Source organism: Centroberyx affinis, unplaced genomic scaffold (assembly GCF_046629955.1).
Source record: "Centroberyx affinis isolate AG114_WGS23_722 - 3 ecotype Tasmania unplaced genomic scaffold, CSIRO-AGI_Caff_v1 ptg003606l_1, whole genome shotgun sequence".
Classification (NCBI taxonomy): Eukaryota; Metazoa; Chordata; class Actinopteri; order Beryciformes; family Berycidae; genus Centroberyx; species Centroberyx affinis.
The window spans coordinates 78,151-98,928 of record NW_027281524.1 but is presented as its reverse complement, the minus strand read 5'-3'; the positions used below and the strand labels follow the sequence as shown (position 1 = coordinate 98,928).

General features: G+C 45.3%; 1 protein-coding gene across 1 annotated transcript in view; it reads right to left on the bottom strand.

Moving 5' to 3' along the window:
- Positions 1–18,736, bottom strand: part of LOC139661746 (connector enhancer of kinase suppressor of ras 3-like) — a 34,672-nt gene extending 15,936 nt beyond the window's left edge. The window contains exons 1-2 of the mRNA XM_071540311.1: positions 18,381–18,736; positions 2,994–3,157 (exon numbers count right to left, since the gene is read on the bottom strand). Coding sequence (XP_071396412.1) covers positions 2,994–3,157; positions 18,381–18,441 — 225 coding nt within the window. The 5' untranslated portion in view covers positions 18,442–18,736. The remainder of the gene's footprint in view (positions 1–2,993; positions 3,158–18,380) is intronic.
- Positions 18,737–20,778: the final 2,042 nt, after the last annotated feature.

The window sequence follows — 20,778 nt, the reverse complement described above, 5'->3', positions numbered from 1 at the left end:
TTCCTGCCCTCGCCACAGGCGTTACACAGACCTGACTTGGCTATAACAGATACAAATGTCTGTAGCTTGCACTCCGTGACAGTGAGTGTGTGTGTGTGTGTGTGTATGCGTGCATGAGCCGGTTTTTGCCTGCTCAGGATAACAGTTACATTACACCTTGGGACAGATTCACCCTCTAGGCAACAGTAAAATACATTCACAGCAGTTTCAATGCTTACAACCTGGCCAAATGATCTTTTATATATATTCAATGGCTGTTTGAGGCAACTGGGGGGAGCGGAGGTATTTCTGGTCTTTGAGCGAGTCGCTGGGGTCTAAGAAAGAATAAAGAGGTGTTGGGTTTCTCTGCAGAAGATATCATGGCTAAGAGCGCTCCAGCAAGATTAATTGAAAAGTTCTTTCTCTGTCCCTAGACAGCAGCTTGCTCTTGATAGCTTTTTGACTGGCAGGGAAGTAGAATAAGACTGTTTCCTAAAGGGCTATAGGGCCGTATGTTGGGCTGTCAGTCATCATGATTTAGGCTCCATACTGCTAAAAGAAGTACTCAGTTCCCTGTGATATTAAAGGTGTAAACATGAGCTAAAAGCTATATTATGGATGCACATACGTAAACTTGTAGCCAGCAGCAAAGTGTCACAAAGACGGCTATGCAACACCATCAACAGAAGTTTGACCCCGCAGTAAACACAAAGAGAGAAAGTGGGGGAAGGGAACGGTGTGTGAGAGCGTGAGGGGGTCGGGTGCTGGTGGGCTGTGTTTCTGTCGGTAGCAGTGACCTTGCCTAATTGAATCGGGGGGCCTCACTTCCTCCCATGGGGGCTGTGGGAGGTTGAGGCCTCCTTCTTAATAAGGAAACCCCTAACGGACACAAAACATTTGGCCAGACTGCTTCAATCGGAGGTGTTAGGTGCAAGGCCACTGAGAGTCCAGCATTCCTGGCCCAGTGCTTCAAGGAAAAGGAAGGGAGGATGAAAAAACAATGCTCGAAATACTTCCTCACTAAATTGCATAATAGTACACACAGTGCACGCATGCACGCACACACACACGACAAACTGATAACACATTCTGAAGGAACAGTAAAGTTCCAGTGCAGGGAAGAGGACTTATTAAAGATAACAAACCCACGCTGAGAGAGCACATTGGAGCGCGCGGCCAAATTTATGAAGCTGATCGAGAGGAAAACGATTTGAGGCTTCACTGCCTGGATGCCTAGGTTCCAGGGGTGAGCGGAAGTCTGGGTCCGATTACTGCGATGGTAAAACAGAGGATACGGACCCTAGGATGAACCACATGGTACACGCACTATGACAAGTAGATCTATCAAAACATTAAAACTTAACCCCTTATGCCCCAAGTGCTTCCATGTGTCCACCTCCCATGGTTACAGGGGCTCGCTCCATTCACGCCGTTATCCTGAAACTTAATCTCCTCATCAGAGAGAGATTCTCATAATATGTTGTATACTTTTGCGTTGTTTTGGCGAGGGGCCTGGAGTCACTGTTTATACAGCCACAAGGAAAGACTCCCACTTTCCCGCAGGGGGAGAAAGAAAGGGAGAGAGAGATGGACAGAGATTGTGAGATGATAGAGAGAGCGACGGTGGGGTCAAAGAGAGATCCGAACGCCCCTTCCCCAGATATCAAAAATAGGCTCAACACTCCTGACCCCCAAACCCTAAATATATGAGCCAAGCAACGAGAATCAGATGTGAGGAGAGTGATGGGAGCCGGTTGCAAACCGCAGACGAAATCACACATGTGCCGCTTCCCACAGGATCCTAGAAAACCGCTCCATGGCTTCAGGGGGCTGAGGTGGCGGATCATAAACAAAGAAATGACATGTGCATGGGTCAAGAAACTTGTTGGTTCACACCCAAAGAGATAACCCTTTGACCCACTTCTTTCAGAATAACATCAAAGCAAGATAAAGGAGGAGAGAAAAGATTGAATGGGTACGTTTCTCTGAGGTACAAATAAAAATTGCCCCAAAACCATTAATGTAAAGCATTTTAAGAGAGCATAAAGATTTCACTGAGAGAAACGCTGACACTGATCAAAACGCAGGGACCGCAATCTGGGACTTTTATGGCACAGGAAGTGATAAAACTCCAAATCGAACCCATCTGCTGGAAAACCTGGTTCTCTTTCAGCTGGAGCGCGGACAGTTTTCAACATCTCTCGCTCTCTCCTTCATTCTCTCTCTTTTCCTCGCTCAGAGAATGGTTTGTTGACAGTTCTTCTGGGAGCTGCGATGATGGACAGCAGGTCAAGCCGGTCCCGTCCCAGTGTGACGATAGCGGGCCAAACAGGGGACATGTAATTGAACCAAGAAGGACGGCCAGGGCGAGTAGACAGACATAGCAGTGGGCATGAAACCGCTGACCGAACATTTCTGTCAGTCTGAGAGGCTGGAGACTGACATCAAACATTGCCTGAATGTATCTGTATTTGTGTGAGAAAGAGACTCTGGATTACACTAAAGGGAAAGTGGGGAGAGAGAATTCAAAAAGGCTTTCAAGACAGACTTCAAACTCCTATCATCTTGTCCATCAAACAGATCAACCCGTCACTCTTCACTACCTGATAACCAGTATTCACCGCTTCTAATCATCTCTCATAGGTTCAATCTGCCACATCAGGCCCGAGGCCCCTGTGACCTAATCGCTCATCATCTCAGAGTGATACTGCTGTTCCCCAACGTCCCCGGGCTGCTTGGTGCGCCGCGGTGCTCCACACCCCGCCGAGCTGTGTGGGAAACGACGGGCCTTTCTGCATCGCTGCTTCCTTTAGCTGCCGAACCAGAAACTATACAGCGTGGGTCTTTAGCGAACGCAGACGCCGAGGGAAAGGGAGGGGGTGCGTGACCAAAACAGCCCCACGCTTTGTTAAAAATCCTCCCCGAAGTACCAGTGAGTTGCCATAATTCTGCTTTCGTGTGTCATATTTGTACAACTGATACACATGCACACACATCAACAGGGATCTACTGACCAGAGCGCAGAGTAGATCGACGGCCTCCAGCACCAGCTCCTGGTGTCCGATCCTGGCCACACCGAGCTCCTCCAGGTCCTGATGCGAGATCTTCAGCAGCTGTTCCCCGCTGATCTTCTCCCGCTCAAAGTTGCTCACGTACTGCTGCAGGCTGTCATCCAGACCTGGATGCAAGATAGGAGAGAGGGCAAAAAAAGGAGGAGTCATTAGACAAACAAGACTGAAAAAAGACATTGTTTAACAGTATGTTGGTTTAGAAAGAATTTTGCGTTGCATCTTCGTTGCTTTAGTATAAGGCTTATGTAGAGGGCTACTGGAATTTTGCACAACCTTTTTCTTCCCCCATGCAAAACTAGAAGAAAAATAGTCCTAACCTGAGCTGTACTGTATGTCAGTTTTTACAAGCATGTGTCCCCTTAAATTATGTGTGTGTGTGTGTGTGTGTGTGTGTGTGTGTGTGTGTGTGCGCATATACGCACAGTACAGTTAGGGAACAGGTGGGACAGCTATCTTTGCTAGATAAACACACCATAAACAGAGGAACGGTTGAGAGCGCTTTAAGTCTGTTAGGCTGGTTAAACAATGGGTGGCTATTATTCTTATTAGTGTGTGTGTGTGTGTATGTGTGTGTGGGCACGTGCGTGTGTCAGTGCACATGCCAGTGTCAGGGGGTGTCCCCTTGCTGCTATTTGTAGCTCCAATAGCAAATGAGTTGAACTATCAAGCTGCCAACTGCTTTGGTCTTTGCCCCTTATGAACTATGCTGAGATCTTCTATGTGATAAAAAGCATTCGGATCAATTCATCCAATACATAATGTGGCTGCAGAAATCAAAACATGAGATAAGTGAGATAAATGCCCCTGTATGCTTTCTTATTGCTGTTGGGATATACATTGCATTAAAACACAGTCACCCCACAAGCATGCCCTCCCCCTGCATACAGTGTGTCTCTCAGTGGACCTTCAAGTGGTGTTGTGACAACAGAGTGAAGAACGGGCCTTTGTGTGTGTGTGTGTGTGTGTGTGTGTGTGTGTGTGTCTGTGAGACTAGCTGTGGGGGTAGGAGTAAACGCCATCTTTCTCCCCGTCAATGACTGCACAGAGAGGGGGCAGCTGCAGCTACATGGCCCTGCGCCCTGCTTTCCTGAAAGACCTGTCAGCTGCAAGACACCCCCTCCCTCTAACCTACCACACACACACACACACACACACACACACAGGCCTGTGCATGTATACACACATGCACACACACTAATAGGATTCTTTAGGATGACACAGGATTTGGCAGGCTATCTAGATCCAAAGGAAGCTCTAGTTTCTCACATTTGACATTAACAGACGTGTATCTATTAAGCAGATGATCTGCATCCATATACAGTAGAATGCAGAGCACATAGTTTGGAGTGCTGACCCACTGGGTGTGTTCTGCGGTCACTGAGCCGTCTTTGTGAATGGCACCTCGTATCTTCATGCCTGTGTGACACCCAGTCGGAGCATGTGTTGTTGCAGAGCGTGTGTGTACAAGTATGAGCAAGAGAGAAGAAGAGCTTGGTAGAGAGACAGTCACAGTGATATGGGAGAGAGAGAGAGAGAGAGAATGTGTGTGTGCATCATGGTAGTGAATGGCTGACCAGGGAAGATTGGATTGCGGATACCAGAGAGGAGCAGACTGTTAATCTGTCTGACCTGTGATGAGAAGGGTATACACACCACACAAACACTTCCTCCAACTGGGTACAAAAGTCACCACACACTCTTCTGCTGAAGAACCAATGTGCTGAGTGAGGACTCCATTAACATTCCATTACTGTGTGGAAGTTCATTCATAACGGCCTTTTCAAAAACCTCGAGAAATGCGAAAACGGTGTGCATGGCGTTATGAGCTCAAAGCATCTCCACTGAAATAAAAAGAGAAAATCGTATCGTGACTCTTTAACCATTAGCCTCCACACAAGTCAAGCCCAGTTAGGCTCAGAAGATCTTTCTCATTCGCTGGCATGACAATTCCCAGGCGAGACTTGAGACAATTTGGAGCTTAACCCCTGGCTGGACAGCGTTCAGCGAGGAGGGAATTCGCTTTAAAGTAGTAAGAGAGGCATTCAGTTTTGGCCTGAGCCCAGAACAACACAAGCACAAGCCTTAGTCTCTTGACTGGGCCGCTCTCTTAATGCGATTAGATGGAAACAAAGAGTCGGATCCAGAGGGGGCTAAAGTTTCTCCTTCCTGCGGTGTTAAGAAGGCATTTCCTGTGGAACGGTGCCATGCTCCATGCAGAATGTCTTCGCCGACCAGAAAAAGAAGGGGGCACGGGGGAAACTGGAGGTTCAGGTTACAAGGAGGCCTGAGATTTAAATTGTGTGTGTGTTTTTTTTGTTTTTTTTTTGCAGCCTCGTCCTAAAACAACATTGAAATCACCCAGACAGACTAGATATGGGCAGACGCTCTGGAAAGCCATGGGTGGAAGGAATGAATCTGGATGAATGAAAGGCTTATCCTTTCCCCTGGACCGATTTCGCTTTCATTCATCGGCAAGTGTTTTCCTCTCACACATCCCATCCCTTATCCTCGAGTTCAGACTTTGGAATTCCAGGTCACTCCGGGGTCCAAACTGATCAGCATCAGCATGTAATTGGTAGGATTTGCATGTGTGTGTGGGAAAGAGAGTGTGTAGACCTGTCCTTAATGGTACTAATGATTGGAGAGTTGGGGTAAATCTGGGCTCCAGTCAAAATGCATTACACTCCTATAGAATTCAGGGGCCCCAAAGAGGAGCGAACCACAGCAATCTGTCCCCCCGGAGTGGACCATTGGCACCTCCTGAATGAAAGAGGGGTGTCCTTACAGGGGGCTTATAAAACATTTATTGGGCCTAGATCAATAGCCAGTGTGTGTGCGTGTGTATGTGTGTGACTATCAATTTTCATTAAGGGAATAAAAACAAGTAGAGGAGATAGAGTGTCACGTTATTGTGAATTGAGTGAAGGGGGAGGCTGCGGGGAGGACTGTGTGAATGCTTTTCAAAAGGCTGAGCAGGATGAAACGCTTTGGAGGAGTTTTATGGCCTCTCTGAAGCACTTGGCAAATGTCCTCAAACCAGAGCAAGTGGGTGTAACTGTGCAACAGAGGCATGGACTCACAACACCAATGTCAAATGCAATCGTGCAGGCGACTAGCGTGACAAACATACTAGGGCTGTTAATTGCCTCTAAACATTCAATTTGACTACGCAGTGACTGAAAGGAGTCAGATTCGACTGAAATTTGAATATTTATGATAAAATTTATGGAATATTGACACATGAAAGCAGGGCACGGTGAACAGAGAATGTGTAAAGCGATAGTATATCCGGAGTGAATTTACAACATGCAGTTCTTCATGAAAGATTTTGGTTGGCGGTTTGTTTTAAATTTGCAAGAGAGAAGATAAGAGTAAATCACAGCCAAGGCCTGAGGAGGCAGTGAGGCATTCAATCGGCTATGAAAAACAAAAAAAGCCCAAAACAAATTAATTCTGACCTTATCACATTCAATTGAAATTCTATTAGTGAAAGACATTCATTCTGACAGCCTTAAAACACACATCAAATATAATGATAAGAATGTTGTGGTGCAGTACAGTAGCAGCATGAGTTAGACAAACTGCTGTAATCCGATGCAATCCAATCCAAATATTGTAACAGATGGTTAAAAAACACTCCTTTGTGTGTAAGAAGAAGACATCTTTATGAGATCTGTCAATGTGGGTGATCAATAAACAACCACAGTATGGGAGGCAACTGGTAAATGCCAGTGTCCGTATAATGTGTGTGTGTATGTGCGGCACCTGCTGTTCACTGTGGGGTCTTTGTACCACCCACCTACACCCATTCAATAAATAGTGATTATGTCTAGAACAGGTTATCAACACAACAGCTTCAGTGCATGTATGCACACACACAGGCATATTTCTGGACAGCTGGGAAAGCAAGGACCCTAGATACTCCAGTCTGGTCTGTCCAATTGGATCTAGACCCTGTTGGAGCCCTTAGAGCTCTGCAGCCTACTTAAAGGCTGTGTAAGCACACATTTTTGGCAATGTAAACAGCAGACCCCTCCCTCTTACAAATGGTCCAGCTATTCCTGTCATAATCTCAACATTTCCCGGTTCGCATCCGTATAGAAGCACAAAAACAGGCAGGTTTTTTTGTGGCCCAGGACATGATAGCAAAGGACTGTTTGTGTATGTGTGTGTGGGAAGGGTCATTGAAGGAATAGCAAACAGGTTTAGGCATCAGTTCACACTGACACAAGTTCAGTGTTTCAGAGAGAAAAACAATCAATTTTGATCAACAGTGGTTTCAATGCAGCTTTTGGCCTGCCAACAGTAGGTTCTCATGGGTTTGATTACACGAGAAAAAGAGTGAACAGTCTTTCACCTCCCACAGAAAGAACGAAAGAAGCTCCCTCCTCCTCACCTCCTCCACCCCTCACCCCTCCCTGTGCTCCCACTGGGAGCTCTGGCCACCCTGTAACACACACACACACACACACACACACTAATATCCCCACTGGGGTGGCCAATGGGAAAGCTACTGGGTGTAGAATAGCAGCGCCACTGTAACTCGCTGCCGTCTTTCTTCGTCAGCCCGGCCTCTGAACCTGTGGGGAACGGTCAGGAATTTCACTCATTGTTCTCCGCAGAGCAGATCCATTGTGGGAATTCGCAGCACTCTGGCACAATGGTCTCTGGCCGGACCAGGCCGTGCTGTAATTAGAAAGAAAGAAAAAAACTCCTCTCGGCGAGTGCTAAGCTATCCTCTGATGCATGACTTCACAGGACAAAACAAAGCCTGTACACACACACACACACAGGGAGCTGGGAATGGGAGAGTTACACAACTGTGCTCTACTGTATATCTCTCCAACAAGCATGTTGTCCTGTCTGTGGACACAATGGGACGTTACTGCTGGACCTATGTGACTCTTCTTCACTCCAACAAAAGTCATTTAAGTCTGATGCAAATCAAGAATTTGATTGAGTGTTGCTTTATTGATACTAGGGCCTGCCTTATTCTGCCTTGTTACTCCCACTTGTTTCTTGAAAATTCCTGAAACAATTGAAACTGAACTGAAAATAAATGTTAAGTTATCGCAGCCCATTGGCAGAATGGTTCACTTGTTTTAAGAAAAATAAGATTTTAAAAATAACTTTAAATTTTTGCAGTGTTGAAATGTGTTGAAAATGTTCTACAACTTTAGCCGGATTCTGTCAGTAATTATTATGTCAGTTTATTTTATACTGACATTTCCATTTCTAGTCATCTGTTGCTCATTAATCGCATCCGACTGCTTAACTGGCTACAACCCTGCTTGACCCATGTTCTAATCTTATCAATGCTCCGTCTAACAAAGGCTGTTTCATTTCATGTACCCTAATCTTAAACACAGATAACTACAAAATGGCAGTAACATGCCCAAAGTGGGTCTCCTAAGTGAGAAAAAGCAGCTGAGGCTAGTCCCGACACAGGCAGACAAAAGCAGCTCTGTCTGTTATGGGGTGATGGACGATGACTGATGAGAGAAGGGGGGTCAAAGTTCACAGGGCTGTCGTGGCTGAAGTGCATCAGCAGCTCTGAGCGCCGGCCCCTGGGCTAGTGGGCTTAGTTAATCCCCACCTCCAGCAACACACACAACCCCAGTCACATTGCTGATGCCTCAGAGCTGGAGGCCTGGGGGCGGACGGCTCGGTTAATATTGACTGGAGCGAGGTGAGAGGTGGGGACCAGAGGCGACGGAGGTCAGAGCAAAAGGAGCTCGGGAGGTTATGAGAAGCATTTCGGCTGTGGCACGGCCTGACGCATGATGACTTCTGGTGACAAGCAGATCAGAGGAGAGAGGAAAAACAAGAGGGACAGAGATAGAAAGAGAGAGATAAAGCAGACTGCCACAGGCGTGTTAGTCAGTGTCATAGTGCGCCAGCAGCAACCGAAACAGTTGTCGCCCGATTTATGATCGTGGCAAAAACAGAATAACCGGTTGTCTGGGTCACTGAGTTTGCACCTGAAACATCAATTAGTTTTCTCTGGTCAGACTTCCGCCACATGTTTCTGAACACCAAGCATGTAGCCCTTAATATGCTGCTGTTGTTCACTGTAGTTCAGTTTCACAGACCGTTCTCCCACAGTGGCTATGTTTACATGCACACCGGTATTTCCTCAATATTGAGGATGCTCGGGGCACCCCAGAAACGCCATACCCTATTGACAATAACTCATATCCTAAGCCAATATCCTGACCAAGAAAAACCTGGATGAAGTACCTGGGATATTCCAATATTTTCTGGGATACTGACCCATGTAAATTCTGTTTCTGATTGGTTCTGATTGGCACAAGCTGATTTTGTTGTTACCCATAATAATTAATGCCGGGTTAGCATTAGCATCAAGCTTCATCAAGTACTGATGGCATTCCTAGCAAAATACTGCCTCACATTGTCGACAAGTTATATTAAGGATAGCTAACAGCAGAACTCATAGTAAAATTAGGTTATTTGTCAAAAGGGTCAAGAAAATTGTCAAACTTCCCATCTTTCAGTGTATCTGAATTCCATTTATTCCTGGGTACATGGATATTCAAGAGCAGGTTTTTAAAGGTATGTTTCAACAGCCTATCCCGAATAACACCTTAACTGGGATGTGAGCCATGTATCCGGAAGACTGTGTGCAGGTGAGCTTGACCGGCGAGCTGCGCTTGCATCTTGAACAGGGACGGGAGAAGGAGTTGGAGCAACGTTAACCTCTCAGCCCAAAGTAAACACCCATCACTCTCCAGCCAGTCGGCCGCCCGGCCGCGCTGCCACACGTTACCACTAGCATAAACACCCGCTAAAGAAAGCAACAAAGCACCACAAAAATGTCTTGAAACCCCCCCCCTCCCAGAGCCGTTCTGTTCCTCCACCCACCACAATCTTTCCTCTTTCCTGGCCCCTCCAACGCTCATATTGTTGTGGTTCCGCCTGTTGACAAGCATCCCAAGATAGCCACAATCTCTGTGTCTTGAAAGTCTTGAAACACAATAGAGACTATCACTTTTGGAGTTTGGGAGTGGTCTAGGGTTTTTCAGGTTTTATCATAGGAAGTGTTAAGATGACAAGGGGTGTGGACAGTGTGTGTGGCCTGAGAATCAATACTGAAGAACAGTGTCTTAGAGATATTACGCAACGGATGGCACTGTCTGTGTGTCAACAGGACTTCTAAAAACTCCCACTTCACCACCACCTATACACCACTTCCTTAGGGAAAACTATAATTAAAGACTCTCGGCTGTTATTTTCAAAGACAGAGAGACAGAGAGAGAAAGAGAGAAAAGACAGAGACAGAGTCAGAGAAAGACAAGGAAAGACAAAAAAAGAAAACATTTTAAGAGGTGACAACCCATCGAACTTAACCCTGGGTTCAAATTCATAGCCAGTGAGACACAAACAAGCTGTAGAAAATAGGAATGGAGTTTAGTGGCTTTCACATATATAGTGTATGATCAGGGTGGCCCAGCATTACTGATTACAGACCAGTTTAATAGGGCCATAATAGATGCCTATGGCAACCACAGTAAAGAAGAAGAAGGTTTGGGGGAGGAAACGTGTCTCACTCATTTAGTTTGCTATAAAACAAACCACAATGATATGGGAATAGCGAGGTTGAATGGCCAAACAATGGTTGTATGTGAGCATATCTTCTGGTAAAACCAGACTGAAAGTAACATCTATTATACTTTTTAAACTGTAAATAGCTTCACATCTTCGCCCTGGCTCTCATGGTTGAGCGTGGTACTTGGAACACTTTCTGATGTGAATCCCTATAAGCGTCTTTGGATAAGAACCTGCTAATTGCCATAAATCTCCCACACGATAAATCCCCCCTCAAATCCTGTTAAAAAGTCTGACTGAGAAAGTAGAGAGAAAGGTTCCACTGCCAAGCCAAGTAGAGGATTTGCTCGATCAAATTCGACAGCGGGTCCATTTCTGACCCCGGTGTAGTGGAGGGCTGTCGCTCCGCCTGTGCAGCCAACATGCAAATGTTAACTGGATGCCTGCATTCCACCCCGGCTCAACCCAGCAGTAGCACTTTGCAACGCTGCAGCTCTCGGGCCTCGGTGGTGGTCACCCCATCATTCACAATGGCTGCCAACAAAGAGCTGAAGTATTGGCTGGAGCTGTAAACAAAGTTAGGGTTACTATAGCGACAGGGGAAGTGGGAAGGGCTGGAGGTGGAGGAGAGGGGGTTTGGTGAAGTTGGAGGAGGTTGAAGTGGTTTCAGGAAGGGGATAAGAGAGAAGAGAAGAGAAGAGAAGAGAAGAGAAGAAGAGAAGAGAAGAGAAGAGAAGAGAAGAGAAGAGAAGAGAAGAGAAGAGAAGAGAAGAGAAGAACTTTGAAAGGAGGAGGAGAAGGAGTGGTGGAGGGCACGGTGGGGGGAAGGGAAAGCTCGAAAGAAGAAGGAGAGGGGAGAGTGAGTGGTGGAGGGGCAGAAGCCCATCCACCAAAGCGATTTATAGCTGGCTTGTGCCCAGGTCAGCGGAGGAGGAGACAGGGGTCAAAAAGATTGAGAGCATCGTTAGTCTGTCCTCCCTCCCTTTGGAGGACCAATAAAAACAGCCAAAATACACGCACATCACAAAAGAGACGTACACTCGATACGAGCGCACAGGGAACCAGCAAGGCGGCCGGCTTTCCTTGAGATTTCACAGCAACTCAGCTGTATTTGGCACAGTGGAGGTGAACGGAACAATCGTTTGAATGAATTATGCAATATGAGACATCAGTAGGCAGCCTACAGGCTGTGGGCAGCCGATCCTGTTCTCCCTGCTGTATCCTGGAGTGTGTGTGTGTGTGTGTGTGTGTGTGTGTGTGTGTGTGTTTGGTGGGGGTGAGTCATCTTTAAGGGAATGGTATTAGTCCGTGACAGCATGTCACCCACAGGCCACGACACGTCACCTATGACACAGCCACACACACTACTCACTACCTCTCTGGCACCCACAGACAAGGATGCGTCCCCAAGTTTCACTTTAGTGGTCTAACCTAATGACGGTTTCTATCATTCTACAAGAAAGACTATACGCAAACACACACACACACACACACACAGAGTCTAATCCCTCTCACCACAAAAACACACCCCGCCCATTTCCAGGTGAGCTTTGTTTGTACTCCTGCTGGCACCTGCTGTGGGTCTCCCTCACGGCCATGACAGATTAAGAAAGGGACAATCATATTACTGTAAATGAGAAATCTGTTGTTGACGCATACAAACAGAGAGGAAGGGCAGGTGAGAGGCTTTTCCCAGGTGTCTGCGCCCATGGAAACACCGGGGAGGATAAAAATCATCTCCCATGATCTTCTCTTGTGGTCCACAATCCTTGTCAATGAGGAGCCACCACTCCCTGCTTAAACAAATTCAGGTGGCTGCCTAATACAATTCTAACGTGACCTTTCAAAGCCCACATCTTGCACTAACGTCTTTTGTACTGTCTATTGAGTTGAGATCAAGGGAACAAAAAATGTGTTGTTTGAAACTTAAAAAGCCAGCTGATGTTTTCAGCCTTGGGTGAGGATTAGCCAAGATACAACAAGACATGGAGAGTTGCAGCCTCCAGCAAAAGGTAAAAAGCAGCAAACCATTTTAAGTGGAGTAGGTCAAGTTGTTTGACAAAAAAACATTCCAACATGACACAGCATGCCTGGGTGGCTCTGTCATGTCTGGCTGAAGTGGATTCTATAAATTACTTGTATGTTACATTCTATAGATTCAGAGAGAATGAGGTAATAAGCTACAAAAAGTTGCTTTGCTAGATGGGGAAGTCCAGAGGAAGAGGGACAATGAGTGAGAAAGATCCTATACAAAGGTATGACTTCACTTCGTCCTTGTGGAGTTTTCAGTGGATTCCCCGCACTAGGTGACTTTGGTGACTTTCAAGCACAATCACAGTGAAAACAGAAGCTTGGCACAGTTGTGTCACCTTATCACAGTTTTTTATGACCCTGTCACAATAGAGTATACGAGCTTTTGTTCACTGTGTACCATCTAGACATGCACACAAACCCACACACACACACACACACACACACACACATACACACACACACACACACACACACACTACTGCAGAGACAGTTTGGGACTTCCCTTTAATCTCCCAGGTGTTTTTTTGGTATCCTGGCTAAAAACAAAGGCTCTCATCCATCCATCCTATCACCACCCCTACACCACAGCCGTAGGGGCACGGTACAGAAAGCTCTGCTGATGGTGGGCCTGGGGGCTCATCAATGCACCCATCAATGCTGTGGAAACACAAACTGGTCCATTACAGCTGCCTCATCTATCAGCACTCTCTAATGTAACCAGTCAACAAGAGAGGTGATGGACCCAAAGAGAGTCGCAGGCAAGTGAAAACACGAACACAATCATGAAGACCTACGAACAATAATAGCACGCATGGAATACTAATTTGATACCAACACATTTGAGGATACACAAACAGCATGAATCACAAATTATGAGTCACTAAATAGTTAGTCTTAATGGTTAACCATAAAATTGTATGTGTATGGGAATAGCCAGACAAAGGAATCCAGTTCCTCAGTCTCTGTTGGCGACTCTGGGGGTTTGAAAATACAAACTAGTCTCGACATGTTCCACTCAAGCTCTGATCTGGCACTCACCCAATACACAGTGCCCGGTTGTACCCAAAAGTGGGTAACAGTTCATGAGACTAGGAATCACTTCATAATCATAACGACATTATTTTCCATCACACTGTAAGCTGGTGACAGGATGAAAGAGATTTGTGTGTATTTGGTCGGCGAGAGGGACCATCAAGTCATTTGGGTTCAGCGTTTTAAATCCTTTAAAAGCAACTGGTGGCCCCAAGTGCATAAAAGGACATGTGTGACCTGTTTTGACTGCTGATTCACTGAGCTACTGGCTTGGTTTGGTAGCAGAAAGAGCAGCCGCCTGCATTCCTCTCATATTCTGTGGTTATTTGAGCATAGCTGCATTAGCAGTGCTTTGATAACGCTATCAACACAGCTATACACTTCCTTTCCCTACCCGGCACCAGGATTGTTTGTATTTGAGTCACCATACAAGCACCGTTCTTGGCATGGAGTTAGCCTGCAATTTGAGGCTTTCATATATTGAAAAAACATCATTCATATGACTTTGAGAGTGAGCCTTCAGGCGATAATCGTGACATGCAAACACATAAACCCCAGTGTAGACAAGCGCACACACTCAACATCTCTGTGCGCGAAGTCGGTCAGCATGTGACCCGTGTTTGCACTTGCACCCACTGTGCCACCTCAGGTTGGAGCTTTTGTTCCCACGGCTTAAGCCTGGTACTTCAGAGGCCAATGCTCTTAGGGCAGACTGGGGCCAAATAGCTTGCAGGTCGTGCTAAGCTGAGATCATCTGGGAGATTTGCAATGCACATTCTAGATTTGAATGAAAAGCAAACCGGTTTGGCACGGGTTGGCGCGGATGCGATGTGACACCCGTCACCTCTCCTGCCATCGCAAAAAGAACCGTTGGCTCTACATGCAAATGTCAACCGATTTGGTTCACTGATAAAAATCATGTCCCCTATAAACTGCTGTGCATGTGAAAGATCTTTGCTGTGTACATACTGCACAAACACAACGTCAGAACTGAATTCAATCTGTGACACACTGCCTTCAGAAGCTCGAGCGAATATTCAAACATTGTGTGATGACAACCCTCACTCTGGCCCAACTACTTTGACTATTTTGATTCCCTGTCTTGTCCTGATCACCAGATTAGAACAGTGACATTAACTATTGATGATTTCTCCATAAGTCCCCATATGGTGGAGCTGTTGGGGCTCTCAGGCTGGGACACCAGGCCGTGTGAGAAACAGGCCGTGGCAGAGCCGACAGGGACGAAACCACAGCAAGCCCTTTCAGCCGCCTCTCCCCAGGGAGAATCCTCTTACAGTGCTTCCCCTGAACTCTAAAGGTCGTTTTCTATGGAAAAGTAACATGGGTATCTGCCCATCAATGGAACACAATAGCTCAGCTTTAAAAGCAGAATGGCTTTAAAAGCAGAATGGCTGGATGACTGAAAACTGGTTAACGACAAAAGCCAGGAGTTTGAAGTTTAACGGATGCCGATGGAATAATGAATTTCAATGGAAGAATCTCTTCCGCCTTGCTACTTCCTTGTATGATTGAGGCCAATGGAAGGGGAGGGGGACTCACACTGTTGCACACTGCCGTTGAGGTCTATGTTCGGATGAATTTAACACCTGTTCCTCCTGATGCATATACACAGCCTACAGTATAAGGGTTGTTATAGGGGATTAATGAAGCTTGTGGAGACTGTCCAAACATAGAGCTATGCTGGTCCAATGGTGCCTGCGCTACACAGAGACACTGTATGCCTTAATAAGGGTGAGCTGTCTGTGCTATGTCTGTTCACACTCCAGTTTAGGAAGTCTCTGTTTTAGCCAGATAAGGATCAGGGGGACATCATTGCAAACACCTTACTATCACCTCTATAGATAAGGCTGTCAATGGAGTCATTCAACACGTGCAAACTCAGACCCGATCCTGTTTTTTTTCCACACACACACCTGCACAGAATCTCACACACACACACTTGCTAAAGGGCAAACGCACACATTCACACCTTTGTCACCCCTCTGACAACCTAATCACCTCTTTGGCACCTTTGTACTACTTGAGAGGTGTGACCCAGCCATGCACACTTGCCACTACACTTCATTTCTGTTACTTCCATCCCCATGACCTCGCTGAGATAGATGTAGGCCACTAGATCAGCCGAGCTTTAATCGTGACCTATTGCTTAAAATAAACCCATCACTAAAATTCTCCTGCCTAATACAACTCCACATAGAAGGCCTTGTAATTGGACTACTCAGTATTCAAGTATAGAAAATGCTGGAGGACATCCAGGGTGTGTGGAGCTGCTAATGTTAGCCCGCAGTCTGGACTTGTTAAAGCACAGGATAAAAGCCTCTCACCTCTGTCAAACAGTAGTTGTGCAGGTTTGCATGTTTGGGATGCCTGCAAGAAACTTGGCAGTCTCGCTCCCAGTAAGTAGGAGGTGGACAAGTGGGGAGGAAAAAAAAAGAAAGAGAGTGCGCTTGGTAAATGTGAAACTATTCAGCTGAGTTTTGAGCTAAACATTCCCTGAATAGTGCCAGCACTTCTCAGCTGAAGCACTGGATGACCCATGTGGATTCAGGACTATATTTGGAAAATGACTAGCAGCATATGACATAACCTTTCGACTTTTGACCGTGTGAACATGAGTATATGAGTCTTTGTATTTATGTCACTGGATACAATTCTTCAAATCCAGCCCCCAAAACGTTCATTTCAATTAATTTCAAGTGTGAGTCACAACAAACTCAAATGTTTGAGGGACCTAAAGAGACACCTTTGGGCATTCACCCTCCATTGTTCTGTGAAAAAAGTCTTGGCAAGTCATCTATACCACCATTAGAAAAGTGCATTAATTTCCCCAGGGTAAGTGGTCCCACACATGACATATGGCACACCAGCCACATGACACTGCAGGTCCAGCTGGAAGATCTGAGCTTACAGTGAAGCAAAGGTGCTGCAGGGCATCCCCAGTCCCCAAACAAAAAAACAACAGTGTTTCAGCTGAAAGAACCCAAAGCCCTTTCACTGGCAATACACATCCACAAACCACTGCTTGATCTCCTCAAACAATACAAGTGATTAACAACTGCCTCAATACACAAAAGCAGTCCCTCTCCTACAGAGGAAAACAACCTGAGGCAAACGAGAGTGCAGATCTGCCATGCTTTTTTGCTTTTTTTTTAAACACGGCACGTTCGCGTGAATGGGCTGTTGTCATTTCACTTGGTTCGCTGCTGCCGTGGTTGGCCATGTTCGCGGGGGTCTGTGCAAAGCCAGTGGTTAAGACCCCTCAGTGGAGAACCGCTGAGTCAGAGTTTCAGAAGACTGACAGCGAAGAGGGCCAGTGTAGACAACTAATCCTCCATCCATGCATGCCCCGGCCAGGCTCTTTTCACTGGACACACAGAGGCTAACCCCTCCACAATCCCCTTTAGCTCCCAACTATAGACGAGCTGCAGGCATAGGCAGGCTCGCCTCGTTCAGCAGTTACTGGACTACAACACTGTTACAGTTTCAACATAATGACGAAAGAGCTTTTTTACTGAAAGATCAAAGCCTGTGAGATACATAATACGAGCTTAAATAGGAAGTCAGGCATGCCTTGTTTTGGGATGTTTTGAATTGTCCTTGACTCCTGGCCAATAAAACAGCCCATTACTCCTTTTGCTGTATAACAACTATATACACTTCACTCTCTAGGCGTTTTGAATGATACCGGGGCATGTGTTTCCGTCCATACCTCACATACCATTTGGTCTCCCTCACTACACATACCTATGCTATGACTGAGTTCAGGTTCAAAGAGGAATAGTTACTTAACAATGTCATTCCCATAACCGGCATTTCAGTCTGGATTTCTGAAAAAAGAATTTTTATGGATTTTCAGACCTTAAAAATACACTAAACAAAGTTCTAATGGTAAGGTAAAGGTGCCATTAAAAAGTAGTTATGACTTACAGATGATTTTTGAATTTCTCAAAGTAAGCATTAGTATGATGAGTTTGCTACATTAGGGCAGTGGTAACCAAATTGGGATCCCCAGCTAAATGAGTGTTATATCGCTGTTATGCCATTCATAAGTCAATCAATCAGAGAGAGTATACTAATAACTATAATGATCAAAAGGTTCACTCTCTTCACTGTTATCTCCCCACCTATAGACAAAAAACAATAATGTTCTGGGACCCTGGGGCAAAAGTCGGTGGTTTAAAGCGTTATAGCCTTGGGGGTCCTGACATGGAAAAGTTTGGGAAGCCCAGCATTAAGGCACTGAATCAAACATATCATTATCTGCACTGCTGACAGCTGAAGTCGGCCAACACTTGTCACTCAAAAGACAATACAGCAAAAAAGTAACAAATTCGAATTCACCCAATGATGCAATGTGAAACAATATATCAACTCTTATCAAAGTAAAGCCAACACAGTTGACTGGAATAGCCCAATTTGCTAACATCTTTAACTGGGACTCAAAGAAAATGCAATCCCATTGTTGTTATGCGCGTCAGGCGAGGTATGTTGTCACACAGGAGCAGTTTCTACGAAACTGCAGATACTACAGAGGAGCGCGAGAGTGTTGAATGGGACAAGTGTGAGAGAGGCGAGTGTGAAGACCGACGATGTTGTTATTACTGTTTCTTTCAAAAAAAAAAAAAAAAAGAAGAAGAAGAAGCGTGAACTAGCCTACTCAAAGTGCTCCAGACTTACCTTTCATCCACTCGACAACTTGTTTCGGCGTCCACTTCGTTATTGGCTCCATGGCTTGCATGTTTAACACGATATCAGAGACAATATAGCACCAAAACTAGGCTGTTTTAGGTGTTAAAAAGCACTTTGCTGTCACATTCTCTTACGGCAGCTCGGTGTTGTCCGTCTGTTTGTGTTCACTCACTGAGCGACTCTCCACACGCATGACTGGAGGCAGGACTGAAATCCCCCACAGCTCCTCACCGCCCGGACTGGGATCAGTGCTGCCTTCACGTGCTGCCGGAAATGCAAAATCCCGGTTAGGATTTGGGAGCACATGAACAAACCAACAAAGCGCCAAACACGACTGGGAAAGAGGGACTTTTCTGTGATGTCCAAGTTGTCGAGATGTGACGTTGAGGGGGCGGACAGCATAAAAGCATTGGCAGCAACTGATGGTATATTTCATTAATGAATGTTATTGTTTGGGATTAGTAAGTGATAAACTGCGGCATTTGTGCACTTTCACATTTTTGCGCTCACTTACACAACACATTTGGCTGATAAATTCATTAAAGAGGCAGTTACATCCATGATTTTGTTACAGGGTCAATTTTGTTATTATGTCTGACCGAAATCACTTGAATGCGCGACTGCTAAGTATTCACAATTTCGGAAGTTGGAGGAAGGAGGTTTACGAGGAGCACTTGAAGGCAGCATGTGATGTAGTTTCTACTGTTCTCGACCGCGCTCGGTTGAAACTACCGAGAGGCGTGTGGAGATCAAAGTGTGTATAGCAGTCATACTGAACACATGCTTAATGGGACACTGCTCAAGCCACCTTTCATTGTTGCTGCATAAAGTCTAAGGCAAAATACAAAATGTTTATAAGCCAGTTTCCAGTCAGCCAGTTTTTTTCAAATACGAGGTTGCAGATACAAATCACTCTGCATTTATTTGTGCAATATATTTTAATGATGTTTGTGATGGATATTTCTGAGTAGTATGACTTTTGTTTTTGCCTCCTTTTAATTGATTGATTAATTTGGTTTGTTTCATAGCTCGTCTGACTCATTTTGTCATTTTATAATGCTGAGACCTTTACAAGAAATGTCCCTACAGGTACTTACAGTGTCTGTGGTATTCACAGTGTTTATAGACGTAGTGCCTATTTGTTTTTATCAGCTATTGTTATCACTATGATATTCCTACAGGATATTGTATATTTTATAGTTTGGTTGTGATGTTAGTATGGTATTGTCATATAATTTCTCACAGGGTCGTTGTGCTTCTTTTTCACAAGTGGACACTCATTGTCTTTTTTTTTTTATCATATTTGCATAGCCCAAGATAAAGTCAAACAGAGGGCCTAATAGGGGCCTATTGAACTTCCATGATTCAAAAATAATCTCTCAATCATCATCTGAATGCGACTCACCAGTGCCCTCTGTTGGTACTTTACATCATTATATAGTAGGCTACCCTATAGACCCCCCCCCCCCCCCCCCCCCACCACACACACACACACACACACACACACACACACACACACACACTAACAATAATGTTTCACATTGTTTATAATCTCATTAATTTATTTAGGAAACATCCCCAATCCTATAACCTAATGTAATTGGATTGTAGGCTAAACAGTCTGACGGCTGTTCATGTGACAGTGCAGGATCCATCTATATCTGAGGAACCCAGCTTACAATGTGAAAGACACTATTGTTATTTTTTTTATTTATTTATTTAGTATCAGAAACAATGGATGAGTGGAAGAATAGTGCTGTTGTCATGTGAAAACATTTTAAGTCCAATTTTGGTGATTTTTGTGTTTTGACTTCATTTGAAGGATTACAGGCTCCTTTATGGGTTGAGAAAATTCTACAATTCTTGTGCTTATGAGGCCCTTTCAAAACTCATCAAAAAAAAAGGCATGGTGGTCAAGCTAAAGACAAAAGTTGACATATGTGATGTATGACCATAATCAGTACACACATTTGACCAAAACTCTTCTCTCCTTGGTCTAAGCTGCAGTGATACAAAGTGATGCACTTCCCTCCAGACTGACCATAGGACGTTCACCCTGCAGAGTATGGTGGAGGTTTGTCTTTACATCAGTAATATGAGGAGAGTAAACATATTTACAGGTGGTTTACTGTGTGGCAGCGAGTTGGCCACTCTACTTGATGGCTCCTGACACAAAGTGAGCTGACTCATTGTCTTCCAGCAGTCTGAAACACACCTTGCCTGGGAGAGTCCCGGCCCTTCCCTTCGCTCCACCGCTGAACAGCTGGAAGCTGTTGTACACTCTGCACTGTAATCAGCTGCAGATTAAAGCTGGGCTCTTATTAAACCTGGGCACGCATCAATTTGCTGTCAGGCAATAAAATACTGGAAGCCACAATACAGCACT